The sequence below is a fragment of the Heterocephalus glaber genome, unplaced genomic scaffold (assembly GCF_053883595.1).
Source record: "Heterocephalus glaber isolate CG9 unplaced genomic scaffold, H.glaber_assembly_v1.0 deba00000943, whole genome shotgun sequence".
NCBI lineage: Eukaryota > Metazoa > Chordata > Mammalia > Rodentia > Bathyergidae > Heterocephalus > Heterocephalus glaber.
In genome coordinates, this window is record NW_028258175.1 from 2744122 (window position 1) to 2760075 (window position 15954).

A 15954-nucleotide genomic window follows, 5' to 3' on the forward strand; every position below is an offset into this window, starting at 1 on the left:
GGCGTGCACCACCATGCATGGCTGAAAAGCAGTTCTTGACCTGCTTCCGCTTGGGCCCAGAAGAGGAGGCAGGGATAAGTGAGTGTAAGGGAGAGAAGAGGTGGAGGGGCCACTGCTCCCAGGCTGGTTCAGACAGTTCTCTGTGGAAGTCGGGGAAGAGCCAGTTTTAGAAATAGGGAAATAAGATTGCCCCATAGGTTAAACTGCAACTTAAAATTTGAAGTCAGGTTTCTTGAGTGCTAGTAGTCAGTCCCCAAAGGAACATGGTCTACGGGAGTGATGGTGAACCTTTTAGAGCTTTCAGTGATAACATATAGCCAGCTGTGGCACGTGTGCCATAGGTTCGCCACCACTGCTCTACAGCCTGCTTTTAGACACCAGGACCATCCTAATGTGTCACTGCGTGATGTGTCAGTGTTGTTCACACAGGAGAGAATATCTTCCCTGTTGCTAGATTTGTGCATGCCCAGCCTCTTCAAAGCAGAGGTCACAAACTGGAGGCTTTTGGGAGACTTGGCCTATTAAAAATAAATTTGATCTGGGTTTGTTTTTAAATTTAGATTTTATGAAGAAAGCTAGGCGTCCAGCTTCCCTTGAAAAGTCAGAGGCCTTAGTGAGCCTGGGCCTGCAGTTGCTCATGAAAATAGTGAGCTGGAGCTAGTTGTGCATTGGCCAGCCCCCCATGGCCCCCTACTTCCTGCCACCTCTTAGATGCCGAGGCAGAGTATCAGTAGCATTTGTTACACCCATGTATCAGCGTGCAGAAAGGAGCAAACTGTGTGGGGAGGCATGTGACACATATGACTTTAAGATGCATCAAGTGCGAAGTTCTGGGTTGCTCCCCTGGTAATGTCTGATCAGCAGCTGGCAGTAGGGGTTGGAGAGAGCAGACCAACCAGCTTGTAGACGAGGTGGATGCCATGAATATGGAAGGTGGGGAGACTCCGGGTGCTGCAGTTTTGCTTGGTGCACTGAGCAAGTCTTGATGGCAGCACCCCAAATGCAGGCCTGCATCCTCCTCCTTTGCTTACTTAGAATGGTCCGGGGCTTGGTGCCATATGCGGAAGGCTAGGGTTTGATGGTGGCGTTTCCATGGGGTCTTTCTGCCATGCCAGGGCTGGGCTAGATTAACCATAGATGCTATGTACAAGCCAGTATGTTTGCCTGAGCCGTGTGGGACTTACCTGATGTTTTAGGTAGCTGGATATTGTGGCGCCCGGCAGCTAAGAGTGCTGGCCGGTCTGAGAGCTGATTACAGATGTGTGGTGGTGGTGGCCCATGGACACACTTTCCTCTCCAGCAGCACATGGTGGTGAGCTCCTCCTGCTGTCCCTCGGAACGGACAGCAAGGGTAACTGGCCTCACTCCTCCAGCAGTTGCATAGTCACATGGCGGCAGCAGCCAGGAAGGCTGTGAATGAGCCAGATGGACCATGCGTAGAAAATGGTTTTGCTCCTAGTACAGATTTAAGGTGTTCACTTTCCTCTTCAGGACCAATAGTGTAAAGCAACACGAAAATGGTGATGGATGGTAACTGGCCTTTGGTTTTATCATTCAAGGGTCTGGCAAAGAGCATGAGGCCCACAGCACCCTGGTGACCACATCCCTTGCCACCAAGAGTGCTGGCCCTGACTCCACAGGCCGTTGCCTCGAGGAGCTGCATTCTTCTGATTGATTGGCAAATCTTAGCTTTTTAAGAGAAGCGAGTCTGGTTTTCCTTTAAATATGAAAGCTCTCACTTTTCAATGTTGGCAAATTAATTGCTTTAAAAAAAATATTATGTGGATTAAAAGGCATGGGTTGCACGGGAGGCTGCCCATTAGTAACCCTGTGGCAAAGAGACTCATAGGACCTGTGTTGCAGCAGCCTTGCAGAAGGATGAGCAGTAGCATGGACGTGGTCTTCACTTGAGACCACGTTTTAAACAATTCTATTAAAATGTTTTTTGACAGGACTGGGGATTGCACGCAGGACGTTCAAACTGAGCTACATCCTTCGCCCTTTTTTTTTGAGACAGGATCTCACTAAGCAACTAAGTTGCCCAGGCTGAGCTCAAACTCGCAATGCTTGTTCCACTGTGCGTGTGTGTGTGCGTGTGTGTGTGTGTTAATAATACTCTCACTTGGTTCACAAATTCAAAGAAATATGAAACAGTGTCAGAGGAGAAGTCTCCTCCTGCTCTTAGCGTCTCGCTCCTACCCTTTGAGATCACTTTAGGCAAATCTCTTTCCCCCCTTGTAATCAAAATGTAGAATCATTTCTTTACTGCTCTCAACTTTGTTTTGTTACCTTGACAACATAGCTTGGCAGTCTTTCCTCATTTAAGATAATCAGTTAATTCAGGTCCTGAGCTTGTGTGTGTTTACCTGACTGGCAGTTTCCAGTGCCTTGCTCAGAAGTAGCTTTACATTGTGTTTTGGCAGGGGCTGTGTGAGAGGACTTTTAAGCGTCTGTACCAGTACATGCTGAACGCGGGGCTGGCCAAGGTGATAACCCTCCCCTTACAAGAGATTCACCCTGAATGTGGACCCTGCAAGACCAAAAAAGGTAAAGGCAGACTCTGGGCTTCTGTGCCCTGGGCTGGGCGGGGGGGCCCTGGCTTTTCTTGGGTCACATTGTGCCTTCTGGTGTGACGATAGCGTGTCCTTATTCAGCTCTTCAGGGCCTACTGCCTGCTTGGCTCAGGACCTTGTCCTAAAGGTGCCAGCAAGCACTTGCTGAATTAAAGCAGCTCTGGCTCCCAGCAGATGTCTCAGTGTGGTGTCCCCTGACGTCTCACCATGGTGGTAGGAAGTAAGGGCAGCCTTTCCTCCCCACACACAGCCACTCTACATTCTTCAGCCAACCTTTTGAAAGTATGCCATGTGTCCCAACTTGGCAAGGGGTGGCACTCTGAGAAATGCATCCTTGGAGACGTCTGCTGTGTGAGCATGATGGCATTATTGACTAACCCAGATGGTGTCAGTCAGCCATGTCGCCTCTTGATGCAGCCAGGAGACGCAGTAAGCACAAGAGGTCTGAGGCTGCTGCTGGTGGGACAGGGCAGTTCACATTAATCTTTTTTAATAAGTGAAAGGATTATTCTCTAAAAATAACCAAAAAATTTTAGCCAATTCCCAAACCAGCAGTATAGCTGTTTATTACCATCATCTGGTATCCAAGTATCTGGTACTTTATGTCAGGTTCTGGCCACTGTTCTGTGGGTGGAGGGTAGTTTCCCAATGACTCAAAGGCGCGTGCAACTCAGACCCCTCACATGCACGGTGTCTAGTAAGGTTCCTGTCTGTGGGAATCCAATACCGCTGCTGACTTGACAAGAAGTGGGACTCAGGTGGTAATGGGAGTGATGGGGACCAGATGGAAATACAGGTGAAGCTTTGCTTGCTTGCCCAACCGCCACCTGGTTCCTAATAGGCCATGGACCCATCAAGTGGTCTGTGGGCCTGGGGGTGGGGACTCCTGCTGTGTGAAACTACACACTATACTTTCATATGTCTAGCACCACAGTAGGTGTGTTTATGCCAGCATTGCCACAGATACATTGTACTGTAGCACATTGTTCCTAGGCAGTAGCAGTTTTTCAGATCTTTTATTACCGTGTGACAGAACCATCATTGACCAAAGTGTCATTAGCAGCATACACCTGTGCCTCCTCTGTGCTGCGTGATCTCATGCAGCCCTGCAAAGTAGGGAGCATTGTCGCTTGTATGTGTAAGAAACTTAAAGTGAGGAGATGCTACGTAACTTACGTAAGGTTAAGCAACTGCTGCACCATAGATAGATATAGGGCTTGAACCTTCTGAGAAACTTAAACTAAGGAGAATAGACCATAAAACTTTAAAAACTTTACCTAGTCCTTTTTCCCGCATTCCTGATATTTGCCCCATGTTGTTTACCTCTTCTGATTAACCAGAATCATTTTAAAAGCTGGGAATCAGAGCTTCAATAAAATACAACAGTCAGAATGGATGTGTTCATCTGCACTCTGCTCAAATGCTACATAATGATGATAAGGATTATAAAAGAAGCCCACAAATACAAAGAGAACCAGTTAGGAAGTGGCTTGGGGAGCTGTCAGCTGGCACTCAAGGTAGATAGACAAACGGCAACAGGCTGAGCAGGGCGGGAAAGCTAAAGAAATGGCTATGAGGAGCAATAGGCATGAACTGACACCTCAGAACTTGAGGTAAACTGGGAAATTGGAGCTTGCAGATACCTTTGAAAGCATGAGTGTGGGTGAGGCTGGAGACGAGCTCTGTTGAGTCTGTGAATAGCACATGAACACCTGCTCCCTCCTTCCACTGCACAGCCAGGTAAGGAGACCTTTCCCGCAGAGACAGGGATCTGAGTTACTGCAGGAGGGCTGTGCCAGGATTTCTAAACTCAGATGGGAGAGCGAGCTGGGGGCGAGGTTGGGCACAGACAGTGGGCAGCATCTCCATCGGCGCGAGTCCCTACACTTGCCCTCCCTGGTTTGGCTGTCTCGGTTTATTTTATCATTTGACGATGTTCATCCTCTACTAGTTTAGACCTTTGCTACTTATGCAGTCAGATTCCAGAGGCAAGGGCCAAGGAGACTGACTTAGGGCGAGAATTCTCACGTGTTCTGGCTTAGAGTCCAGGGGGCCTAGGCAGAACCCAGAGCCCCATGCACGCTAGACAAGGGTTCTGCACTGAGCTCCACCTCTAGTCCCTCTAGGAGCTGTCTGAACGCAAATGTGGGCTCCCCAAGCTATTTGGTTTCGAGAACACTGACAGCCAGATTTATAGTTCCCAGGCCAGGGTCTGGAGGCTTTTCTTCTGGAGAAACTAACAAGTCCGAGAGAGAGATCCTCCAGATGGTGAAATTTGGAGATTTCCCAAGAAAATAGTGACCCCTGCTAGCCCACCTTAACTGGAGACCAAATGATGGCAACTTCCTCTCTTCCACTCTTAATCTTTCTCCAATTACCTGAGGAAAAACATGTTAACAGAAGCAAACAAACAGGAAACAAACACAGCAGGGAGTAAAAGAAAGCTTAAAATAATCCTCAGAAAAGAGAAGATTTGTGTCCATGAAACTGGAGCAGGAAGCTATGAAGAAGAAACATGCAGAAAATATAAGAATAGTCCCTGGAAATAAAAGAAATATAACTATTGCAATTGACAATCTAATGGAAGGAGAGATAGTAAAAGAGAGTTGAAAAATATCCCCCCAGAAAGAACAAAACCTCAAGAGATGGAAAATGAGAGTGCCAGGTTGAAAATAAGTGAGCTTAAAAGGTCCAACATTATAGGGCTTCTGGAGTATGTTGGTCAGCTTTCCATGACTGTAACAAAATACCTAAGCTAATCAGCTTTTTAAAAGGAAGGGTTGGGGGCTGGGGATGTAGCTAGGTGGCACTGCCTGCCTGGCAAGTATGAGGCCCTGAGTTTGACTCCCAGTACCAAAAATAAATAAATAAGAAATATTGGGAGGGGGTTAGGGGAAAAAAGAACTCAGATATATTATGTACAGGTACAAATTCCCAATGATGAATGTGACCATTATGTATATATAAAGTGTACCAATAAAATTAACTTGAGTAAATAAATGAATAAGGGCCAGGGATTTAGCTCAGTGGTGCCGTGCCTGCCTTGCAGGCGCAAGGTTCTGAGTTTAATCCCTGGTACCAAAAAATAAATAGGAAAAGTTTATGTCAGCTCACAGTTGTGGAGGTTTCAGTCCATGGTGTCTCTAAGGCTTATTCCTGTGGTGAGCCGAAAGACATGGTGGGCACTTGTGGCTGAAGCTGGCTGCTCACTTCATGGCAGCCAGGAAGCAAAGCAGATGTGACTGGGGACACAGTATCCCCTTCAAGGACACGTGCTCAGTGGTTTAACTTCCTCCCACGAGGCCCTGCCGCCTAAGCCTCCAGCATCTCCCAAGAGCACCACAGGCCAGTGACCAAGCCTTTAAATGTAGGCCTTTGGGGAACACTTTGTCAAACCATGGGCAACGTGGGGTAAGATGAGAACTTAGAAACCTGAGCAAGAGCAGGAGGTTGGAGAGGAGATTATCAGAAATGGTCTGAGGAGTTTTCCCAGATCTGAAGGACATTAAGCTTCCAGATCAAAGGGCCTGTCAGGTGTCTAGCATAATGAACATAAATCCACATTAAAATCCAGCAGCCTGAGACTTCAGAAATCTGAGGACAAAGAGACTCGAGGAGAGCAGACAGTGGACCTACAGTGACTAAAGCTGACATGAAAACAAAGCCGTCAAAATTCTGAAGGAAGTGGACCTTCAATGTGGAATCCTTTATTCAGCCTCAGTGAGGAATGAGAACAAGGACAACCGTATACTTCCATACGCAAGTCATCTCCTACTTCCTTTTAGGAAGCTCTTGTTAACAGAAAAACTAAAACAGGAAAATACGTGGTCAAGGATGCAGGGAAGGCAAAGGAAAGCGCTGTGGATGTGGTGACCCAAGTGGCAGGAAGGCAGAATCGGAGCAGCAGCCTGGATAGACACAGGAGAGGAGGTCCCGGGAGGATGGAAGTCCACGCCAGCGACAGAGGCTCAGTATGTGCAAGCAGACCTCAGGACAGTTGCATGTCTGGCCAAGAACCTGAGCGTGAATTAGTGGCAGACACATAGAAAACCAAACAAATGAGAAAAAATGAACTAACTTCAAAAAAAACGAAAAGGTATACAAGAAAGAAATGCTTAGGTCCTGTGTACTTGATTTTATGGCACAGCAGGCAACCCAAGGAGACAGGATTCATTAATAGCACACCTTAGTAGAACACACGCTGAGGGAGGGTGGACCTGCAGCGTCCCCGGGCCTCAGCTTTGTCCGGACAGAAGGTGGGCAGCCAGGCTTATTGAGAAAATACCAGCCGCCAGCCTGGCGGACCCCTGCTTCTCCTCTGTTTCCTAGCTTAGTTCATGGGACCCTGGAATCTGTAAAAGCCTCGTGTAGCAGCTGGTAACACAGTCACGAGACCACAGGCAAGTAGGCCAAGAAGCCAGCAGCTGGGAGAGAAGTCCTCTCGTGCAGCCTCATCCTCCAGTCCCTAGTTCTTAACACACTGTTCATTGCTGAATAAGCGTGAGATTGGAGTAGGCAGTGTTGGTCTTTTTCAGTAGAAAGGAGATGAGAAAGGGTTGCTGGGTCCTGTGGTGAGGAAGAAAATGTTTTCAGACCGAGAGGCATCCCAGGGGCTGAACTGTTGGGAATGGTTTGGTGTCTGACCTGGGAGGCTGATGATCTGCATACTTAAAATACTCATGGCTTATGGATCTGTTAATGATTTTTGTTTCCTGACCTGTTGGAAGAAAGGCATTAAAAATAAACAAAGTGAAGTAATTTTATCTTTAAAATCAAGAGCAGGGCCAGGGATTTAGCTCAGTGGTTTCGACGTCTGCTGCGCAAGCGCAAGAACCCAAGTTTGATCCCCGGTACCAAAAAAATAAAATAAATAAAATAAAATCAAGAGCAGCTGGGCAGGCAGTCATGGAAGGAGGCTTCCCCAGGCTGGAAGTTACTCAAAATTGAAACTCACAGAGACCGAATGAACTTTGAAGTAAGACAGCCCTGGGATAGATTCTTGTGTCACTTTCTGACTGGTGGCCTTAAGCAAGTTCCCTAACCTACCTATGCCTCAGTTGCCTTACCTGAGTGGAAGTGATACCAGTAGCACCTGTGTTCCAGGTCTGAAAGGATTCCATTTGAAAGACCGAGGGCCTTACCAAACGCTCTGAGGAGCTGACTATAGTGAAGCACACCCAGGAATCCCAGCGGTACCTTCAGAATGTAAGACCAAGAGCCTTACCAAACGCTCGAAGGAGCTGACTGCAGCGAAGAACACCCGGGAAGGAACACACCGGACAAGTTGGAAAATAAAACAGACCTTTATTAGTCTGGCCAAGACGGCACTCCCAAAGCAAAATAGCTTAGAGAGGCAGCTGGCTCAGAGTCCGAGGCTGTTTTTATAGGGGGTTGAGGGGGAAGTTAACATATAGAATTAAAGAAAAGGGGATAAAGGTTAGTGGTTGACTGTCACATATTGATGGTCAGCAGACATTTGCAGCTTGTTCTAAAAATTGTGGTGCCCGGAACATCAGTTCCGGGCAAACGAGTTGAGTAGTTTACTTTGGGACTTTAGGTCTGTTACAGATTTTTATCTAGTGTCCCAAAACTAACAAGCATCTTTATCCATTAACTCACATTTAATCACGATGGGGCTGGAGAAAAGGAACAAAGGTTATGCAGTCCCACACACTGAGCAGGGGCCATAGGCTGGTGCCCTGTAGGCTAGATCTGCATTGCATTTTGTTTGGTTCACAGTGTTTGTTTCCATTGAATAGCATTTAAATACCATTGGTAGCATTTAAAAATCAGTAATTTTTTTTTTTTTGAGGTAGGGTCTCCCTTTGTAGTTCAGGCTGGCCCTGAACTCGCTGTAGCCCAGGTTGGCCTCGAACTCCCAGCAGTCCTCCTGCCTCAGCATCCCAAGTGCTGGGGTGTGCCACCAAGCCAGGCTAAAAAAAATCAGGAATTTTTACCTAAGAAGTCTGGCTTCCAACTTCTGTGTTGAAAGTAAAATTAGGCAACATCGAAGTGCTTTTCTTTAATGACAGCTGGCTGCGCAGACAGGGCCTCCCTTCGCCATTCACCCATGATCCCCTGCCTGCTGTTGCCTAACCCAGGCCTGCCTTCTCCTGGCCTGTCTGTCATCTGCCTGACCTTGAAGGTGTCTCCATCACAGGACCGGTTGCACAGAGACTGGTTTTGGCACCTTGAGGCCGGGGCTGGGAGGGCAGGACTCAGAGCCCAAGCAGGGGTGGCTTAAGGTCTCTCTGCAGGCACCCACAGTGATGACAGTGCATTTAAGTTGTCACACATGGACCTGTGTGCATGCCGAGCCCGTTTCGATTGCAAGAGGTTCACCTCGTTCCCCAGCAGTCTTCACCCGCAGTCTCCCCCCAGCCTCCTGTGCCCGGGTCTTGAGCCTGCACTTACACAGTCAGTCCTCCCTCACTGCTCAAGACACCTGGTGCCTCAGCGATTTATCGCCTGACTGTGGGGTCGTGAGCTCCCTGAGGGTGGCAGCCGCACCCCCTTCACACTTTACATTCTCAGTGCCGGCTCAGTCTTCCTGGGACTGTAGGTGCTAAGTGGATGTTTAGTGGGTTTAATTTAATGAAAAGCCATTTTGGTTACTTTTGTTGAGTGAGGCAAGGGAGAAATGCACAGTTTTCAGGTTTTCTTTTTTTTTCTTTCTGCTGGGAGCTTTGTTGTTCCCTTTTGCAAAATTAACATAAAACCTTCCCTCAGGCATTGCGGAACAAAGGACTTAAATAATAAATAAAGATGATGTATGACTTCATGTAAATTTACAGGTGTGCCTGGGTATATATAAATTGTTTCTAAAATTCTTTAAACAAAGAGTTTGGGCTTAGCATATTTTACAAAAATATTTCACTGCACCTAAGGCTGCAGTGATCGGTTTTACAAAAAGCAAAATAACCTTGTTAATAAAAACAGTCACCCTGAACTGCTGTTTTGCAAATTTGGATTACTCTCTTCAAGTATTTACCCGTCGTCCTGTGCTTATTAAATCTGTGTGGAGAGAAAGAAAAGGATGAACTATAAGAAGGAACTTGGCAGTCCTTTCCCACACAGTTGGAAGCAGCTGAGTAAGATGTGGTGCCTGGGGCTGACTCTGAGGTGCTCCTTGAGTGGGTTTTCCAGGTTCAGTGTTGCAGCAAGTCCAGCGCTGGGGGGCTGGTGTAGAGGTACCTGTCCTCCCCCATTTATGATGTAGATGCTCCCCACAGCTATTGCCCTGTAATTTTGTGTGTGTGTGTGGTACTAGGAATTGAACCCAGGGCCACATGCATGCAAGTGCTCAGGCCGGCCCAGAACTTGTGATCCTCTTTCCTTACCTCCCAGGTAGATTGGATTAGAGCCTAGTGACTCTTAAAAAATAAACAAGTATTACAAGACTCCAGGACGCAAGATCAGTATAATTTAGAAATAAATTTAACAAGAAGAATGCAAAATGTATGCTCTGAAAATCTCAAAACATTGTCAGAAGACATTTGTTTTGTTTTGTTTATTGAGACAGGCTCTCCCTTTGTAGTCCAGGCTGGCCCTGAACTCACTGTGTAGTCCAGGCTGGCCCTGAACTCAGGGTGATCCTCTTGCCTAACCCTCCCAAGTCTGGGATTACAGGCGTGCATTTAAGATCTAAGTAAATGGGGCCAGGGATTTAGCTCAGTGGTTCCTCCGCCTGCCTTGCAAGCACAAGGTCCAGAGTTCAATCGCCAGTACCAAAAAAAAGAAAAAAAGATCTAAGTAAATGGAAAAACATCTCATGCTCATGGACTGAAAGGCGTAACATTAGTAAGACAATAGATAAGACTCCCCAAACTAATCTGATTCAGCAACATTCATATCCGATTCCCAGCTGATTTCTTTGTGGAAATTGGCAGGCTGATTCTAAATTTCATAAGAAATTGCAAGGGATCCAGAAAGCTTAAACAGTCCTGAAGAAGAATAAAGTAGAAGAATTAATAGTTCCACTTTCAACACTGACTACAAAGCAGCAGTCCTCAGGAAGTGGTACTGGTACAAGAATAGACTTAGATCAGTGGGCTGGAACTGACGCCCCAAGCTGCTGTGGTCAGCTGATTTCCCTCGCGGATGCCAGGACTATCCCACGGGGAAAGAGCAGCCAGTCAGAAAAGGCCACTGCTATTCGATTCCACTGAGAGAAAAACCCAGAATAGACAAATCTAGAAGAAGGGATTAGTAAATAAATCCCTTAGGGCATGGATGGGTGAGGGGCAGGGGAGGGACGCTAAAGGGTTCCAGTGAGGGGAATGGTCTAAAATTAGCTGCTGTTGGGTGCATAGACCCGTGACTATATTTAAAAGCCATTAACTTGTACACACTAAATGGGTGAATTGTATGATACCTGAATTAAATTTCAGTGAAGCTATTAAAATTTAAGTTACAAAATACAATCTAAACCAAGAAACATAACAGGATACAGCAGACTAAATTACAATCATTAAAATGGCAAAAGGGGACATTTAAAAAGTTCTCATAGGACTCAAGTATACAACATATAAAAAAAGAGAAATGAGCCATACTGAGAATGACTAAAATGCAGTAAAATAAATATAAGGGCTCAAAAGAGCTTGAAAACCAAATAACTGGAATTTGAAAAACTGAAGACCAGAAAAAAAGATAAAAGATGAACATAAACATAAAAGGAAAAGATTGTCAGAAATTTTTAAAACCTAGAAAATTAATGGTGTGTGCAGGGGAAACGATTAAAACAGTTAAAAATCAGCAAGATTTCTTTTAAGTTAAAAGCAACAAAGTCATAAAGGACACTAGCTTAAAGAATGAAAATTAACGCAATTAATAATTAAGATAAAAACAACAACATTTGAACAGTGAAAATGATGACCAGAGACCGGCCAGACTCACGAGGAGAGGGAGTAGGTAGGTAAGTGCCTGGGCCAAAGGCAGTGTACACAGGTGAGGTCCCTGAGCACAGCACCTGCAGATTTGGACTACCTGGCGGGCCGCCTCCTCTCCAAGCCGCTTCCATAGTCACCACAGAAATAGCACCGAGTCCCAGTCTCAGACATCATGCCTGCACAATAAAAACAAAACACCCAGGCCGGGGATTTAGCTCAGTGGTTCTGCCACTTGCCTTGCAAGCACAAGGTCCAGAGAACAAAACAAAACAAAACAAAACACCCTAGCAAGGCCTGCATCTCCTGTGTCTCCTGCTCCTCATTCGCCCCTCTTCCCTGCCCCTCCCCTCCCCTGCAGTGTGCCTGTTCTTTTCCCCTGTGTAACTTTGCTTATGCTGTCCCCTTCTGCCTGATCCAACCCCCCTGCACATTCGTCAGTGTTCTACCACATGTCACTCCTCCTCTGCCTCTCACTGCCTGGTCCCAGCCTTCCTGTCGCATTTTTAATCCCCATGCCAAGTGGCCTGGTACGGGAGCTATCATTTAGATCACCCGACCCCGCTGGGCCTATTTCCTTTCTTTTCTTTTTCTCTTCCTTTTTCTTCCCATTTCCTTCTCTTTTCTTTCTGTCATTGATTGATTGATGATTGGGCCTGGAGAATACTGCACTGATTTGTTTTGTTCTTCTGGAACCGGGGATTAGACTCAGGACCTTGTGCTTGTGAGGCAGGTGCCGGCACCACTGAGCTAAATCCCTGGCCCCTACACTGCTTTTTGAGACAGTCTTACTGAGTTCCCCAGGCTGCCCTCTAATGTGTGACCCTCCTGCTTCAGCCTCCCAAGTAGCTGAGGTTACAGGCAGGCATCTGCGACAGTGCCGGGCTAGTATCCTCTTTCTTAAAGTAAAGCGAAGGAAAGTACTTCTGAAAATGGCCACCCTGAGGCCTGGCTCAGCAGGTGCTCATCCTCTTCCTTCCTGGCTCCTTCCAGTGCCTGAGTTCTGCCTCCAAGGATCTCCAGTCAGGGATTCCTCTGTGGCGGGCTGCTGACGTTGGTGCACCAGATCTTCAAAGTGCACAAACGTGTGTGGTCGTTGGCTAGCTGGGCGTGTGCACGTCCCTGGCTGGTCGTGCTTCTCTGGCCTTTTGTCCCTGCAGAGCACGCCCTGTGGCAGTCACTGGGCCCTCCAGGGTGGGCACTGCAGGTGGCAGCTGCGCGAAGGGGAGGCAGCCCCCGCTCACCCTGGTGTGGGTGTCCTTACTGGGGCCCCCCTGCCCTTTTCCTTTTGACATCAGCCAACTTGTAGTGTGGAACAGGCTTCTTAAAAAGGTGGGGAGACATGGAAGGGCTTTCAATAATGAAAACCAGGGGCCAGGGATTTAGCTCAGTGGTTCTGCCACCTGCCTTGCAAGTGCAGGGTCCCAAGTTCAATCCCCAGTACCCAATAATAATAATAATAATAAAAGCCAAAATTCTTCTTTGCAGCACTGGGCAAGAGGCCTGTGCATGCCAGGAAGGTGCTCTACCACTGAGGTACAGCCCCAGCCCCTAGAAATTGCAGTTCTGAAGCTGGTTAAACGCTAGAATGGTGGGAGAGGAGTGAGGCACGGCCTGCCCCGTCCGTCCTCACTGCCTGGTTTCCCGCGGTGCCCCAGAGCCCTGAAGGCTCAGCAGGTTCCTGGTCCTGGTTCAGAGCAGGGCCTGCGCCAGCTGTGGAGCAGCAGAGGAAGATTCCGCACCCCTGGGTCGAGCCACCTCTACTCCTAGGTTTCCCAGAGTGAAGGTGTGCTTCTCATGGCGTGGGGAAAGGGAAATGCTTCTTGTTATGGGAAAGGAGGCAGACACTGCCTGAGTAGATGAAGCAGCTGAAGCAGCGCGCGTCTCCCTTGTGACTGGGCTGCATGGTGTAGCTGCAGTCACGATGGAGAAATCTGCTCTGCACTGTGGGGCGGTTGGAGAGCCGCACATCCCTGGCCTCAGGCCTCACCAGCGCCCCCCGGCTGTGGTGCTCTAGGCCTTCTGCAAGCACCGCAGCTTGTGGCTGTCCGGCCCATGGTGCCCTCTTCTGGGCATCACGCTCCCTGTCAGTCCTGGGGCTGATGAAGGGGAGCATCTCACAGTCCCCAGGGATCACCCTCAGACTTCCCTGCCATCCACCCAATGGCCCAGCCCGAGTCCCCGCAAGCCAGGCGACCATGAGCAGAGGCCAGCTGTGGGCATCGCCTGAGACAAGAGTTAATCCCACCAACGTCTGCAGCGTCTCCACCTGTCCTGGGGTACTGGTCGCGCCAGTAGGTGTGCTGCTCTATCACTTAACTGCCTGTGCCTTGGCTTCCTGTCTGTGAAGTGGAGCTCACAGACCTGCCCGCCTCAGGACTGAGATTTACGGGTTAACTCGCATAACACTGTGGCGTGGTGCCTGGATGCAGCAGGGCTCTGAGCAGGTGTCACCTCTGTCATCTTCACATTCGCCCTGTGAGGTGGGGGATGTTGCCTGCCATTCCGTTTCACTGGTCGTTTCTGCAGCCATAGAAACAGGAAGTCAAGGAGCCCACGATTACCCACCCCACCCCACCCCAGCCCCACTGTGAATGAGCATGCCTGCGGCTGGCATGGCATGGCAGAGGCCGGGGGCCGCGTGCTGAGTGCTGTGAAGGCACCGATATCACACGGTGCCGCAGGAAGGGAGAACAACCAACTGACTTGCTGCGAGAAGGTGGGAGCTGCGGAGGCAGAGAGGATTCCTCACTTTGCCCCTGAGCCCGCAAGAGCTTGTACCGCTCCCCCTCACCGGTGCATGAGCACTGCTGGGTGAGGTTCCCTGACTCGTTACCCCTAAAGGGAGTGCGGAGTGGAAGGGAGGGCGCCAGCATATGGGCTTCGTGCATCTTGGCTTGGTGTCCCCAAAGTGCTGTCTTGTGCCAGGTCTCTGGCACTACCCCTGCTCACGATCCCATTGGCATCTTTGACTCAGGGCGTAGGGCAGGAGCTCGGGAACCAACCCATCTGGTGAGTCCCAGCCCCTTCCCAGCAGAGGGACCGGAGTCTGGGCAGGTTCCTTAGCTCTTCAGTGTCCTCTTTAGGGAAGTGAGGGTGCTAGCACCTCCCCCCTAAGGCCGTGGTGAGACCTGGTTTGGAGAAAGTGTGTAGGAAACCAGGACAGCATCCAGGATGTGGGACAGTCTGTAAGGGACACTGGTGTTTTATGGGGTGCAGTGGGCTGCTGTTGTGAGTGAATGCCTTGGGAGAGAGGAGCCCGGCAGGTTGGGGTGCTGGGAGGGACGTGACTGGCGGACACAGGGAGCTCTGGTGGAGACTGGCTTGGTGGCCAGTGTCTGATACATGCTGGGTCTGGTGGCCACTCTGCCGAAGGTGCCAGTGGAAGGAGAGCCCCACGGGGATGCAGCAGGGACCCAGTTCCAGGGACCTGAGCCTTCAGGCAGCTTTTGCCAGTTCAGATGGACCTAACAGGAAGGGTCCGAGGCTGGTCTGCCCTGCAGCCGCTGGGGCTTTATGCTCATGCTAATGAAAAGTTGTGTGGGGGTGGCTTGCCCGTCACTGGAGCATGTGGGGATGGTGCTAGGCTTGGAGCCCGGCCCAGAGGCCACCTGTTCTGCAGACCTTAGGCTCGGGCGTCCTCCCAGCTGGTCTCCCCCGAGAAAGCCTCTGAGGAGTTCAGTGCCCTGAGATGCTTTATTGTGTGTGACCTTCACCTGCAAGCTCTCTGCCTGGAAGATCCTCTGCCCCGGAAGGGCTTGTGATTCTGTGCTCTGGGATGGCAGGTCATACCTCAGGCAGCTTTAGCACCCACCCCTCGCTGAGCTGCCCAGGGTTCTGGGCATCCATTTGCTGCAGCTGCCAACCAGGACTCCATCTGCTAGTTGTCCTGTAACCGGCAACTACAGACCTGGCATCTTAAAACAGCGCAGGTTATTATCCAAAATGGGTCTTTTTTTTTTTTTTCCATTAAGTTGATTGGTACATTTTAGGTATACAGTACAGTTACATTCATCATTGGGATCTTGTACCTTTACATGATGTATCTTGGTTCTTAATTTTTCCCCATTCCCCTGCCCTCCCTTCCCTGTTTACAAAGACTTCCATGTTTTTCCTTTTCTCATATTTTTCTTTTCCCTTCTTTCCTTTCCCCTTCCCTTCCCACTTCCCCTCCACCTTTGGACCTTTTCCTATTTCAAATTATCAATTATTCATTTTAATCATTTTAACCCTTATTTACACTTTCAGTCTCTCACACTAGAGAAACTATTTGGTATTTACATGTGTGTCCTATTTATTTCACTTAAGAGTATGGCCTCATTATGCATCCACTCAGCTATAAATGTCTCTAGTTTCTCATTCTTTATGGCTGAGTAGTACTCCATTTTATTAAAAAAAAAACACCACATCTTCTTTATCCAGTTTCCAGTTGATGGGCACTTGGGCTGTTTCCAAGCTTTAGCTATTACAAACTGTGCCTCTGTAAACACGGGTGC

The 15954-nt window shown here is 48.6% G+C and overlaps 1 protein-coding gene across 5 annotated transcripts in view; it reads left to right on the forward strand.

The window, feature by feature from the left end:
• Positions 1 to 15954, forward strand: part of Gtf3c1 (general transcription factor IIIC subunit 1) — a 67232-nt gene that overhangs the window by 7617 nt on the left and 43661 nt on the right. For all 5 annotated transcript variants that reach the window (XM_013076307.3, XM_004855997.4, XM_087208827.1 and 2 more), the window contains exon 6: positions 2424 to 2547. In XM_013076307.3, the coding sequence (XP_012931761.1) occupies positions 2424 to 2547 (124 nt within the window). The remainder of the gene's footprint in view (positions 1 to 2423; positions 2548 to 15954) is intronic.